The sequence below is a fragment of the Apaloderma vittatum genome, unplaced genomic scaffold, assembly GCF_000703405.1.
Source record: "Apaloderma vittatum isolate BGI_N311 unplaced genomic scaffold, ASM70340v1 scaffold19750, whole genome shotgun sequence".
NCBI classification, from domain to species: Eukaryota; Metazoa; Chordata; class Aves; order Trogoniformes; family Trogonidae; genus Apaloderma; species Apaloderma vittatum.
In genome coordinates this window covers 3431-4759 of record NW_009696454.1, presented here as the reverse complement: position 1 = coordinate 4759, position 1329 = coordinate 3431, and the positions used below count along the sequence as shown (strand labels likewise).

General features: G+C 53.2%; 1 protein-coding gene across 1 annotated transcript in view; it reads right to left on the bottom strand.

The window, feature by feature from the left end:
• Nucleotides 1-1329, bottom strand: part of GPATCH8 (G patch domain containing 8) — a gene marked incomplete at both ends in the record, with an annotated part of 3862 nt that overhangs the window by 1788 nt on the left and 745 nt on the right. The window contains 1 exon segment of the mRNA XM_009874969.1: nt 5-365. Coding sequence (XP_009873271.1) covers nt 5-365 — 361 coding nt within the window.

Genomic DNA, 1329 nt, shown 5'->3' with positions numbered 1-1329 from the left:
TCGCTCCGTCTGCAGAACTCGCTTCTTCCACGTGGTCCTTGAAAACAGAAGCTATGGTCTCGAGCTTTACCGGCGTCTTCTTAGCGAAGGAAAAAGACACGCCGATCTTCTGCAGCGGAGTTCCCAGCGTGCTCTTGATGCCGAAGCTGATGGCCTGCGCTGTCTGGACGGGCGTTTGGCTCGGCGTAACGGCACCACCAACCTGCCCGGCGTTTAGGAAACCTCTGTCCAGCGGCATCTCCGTCGCCTGGCCAGAAGCCATCTGGGTGAAAGAGCTGCTGTTGGCTGCAGAATCGTCGTCATCTCCACCTTCCTCGTCCACAGCCACCGTGGTGGTTCTGAACATGGGGCCGCTTCCAGGAGCGCTGCGGGAAGAAGTGAAAAAAACCAGAGAGAACTGCTGACTGCTGTTCGTACACGTCTCATCTATAACGACTTTTTGCACATTCCGAGTAGTCTTGGATCCAGACACACGCACTCAAACGGCATTATGCATTAATTAAGATTAAATAACGGAAGAAAACATATTGCTGGATGCTCTGCACTACTGATTTAGTGCAGTCACTCCTACTACGAGGCCAAACTGAAGCAGGAAGTTTTAACCTCAAAACTTGTGCAGGATTACTCCGCTCTGGTGAGACCTCACCTGGAGGACTGCATCCCGCTGTGCAGGCCTCAGCACAAGGAGGATGTGGCCTTGTTGGAGCGGGTCCAGAGGAGGCCACAAAAATGATCAAAGGGTTGGAGCACCTCTCCTACGAGGACAGGCTGAGAGAGTTGGGGCTGTTCAGTCTGGAGAAGAGAAGGCTCCAAGGAGACCTTAGAGCGGGCTCCCACTGTCAGAAGGGGCTACAGGGAAGGTGGGGAGGGGCTGTTCACATGGCAATGGTTTTAAACTGGAGCAGGGTAGATTTAGACTGCATGTTAGAAAAAAGATTTTTTACAATTAGGGTTCCTACGAGGACAGGCTGAGAGAGTTGGGGCTGTTCAGTCTGGAGAAGAGAAGGCTCCAAGGAGACCTTAGAGCGGGCTCCCACTGTCAGAAGGGGCTACAGGGAAGGTGGGGAGGGGCTGTTCACATGGCAATGGTTTTAAACTGGAGCAGGGTAGATTTAGACTGCATGTTAGAAAAAAGATTTTTTACAATTAGGGTTGCCCAGTGAGGTGGTGGAGGCCCCATCCCTGGAGACATTCAAGGTCAGGCTTGATGGGGCTTTGAATCAACCTGATCTAGTTAAAGATGTCCCTGGTGGGCAGCAGGATGGCCATGAGCCAGCAGTGTGCCCTCAGGGCCAAGGAGGCCAACGGCTTTCCGGGGGGGGGTAGGAA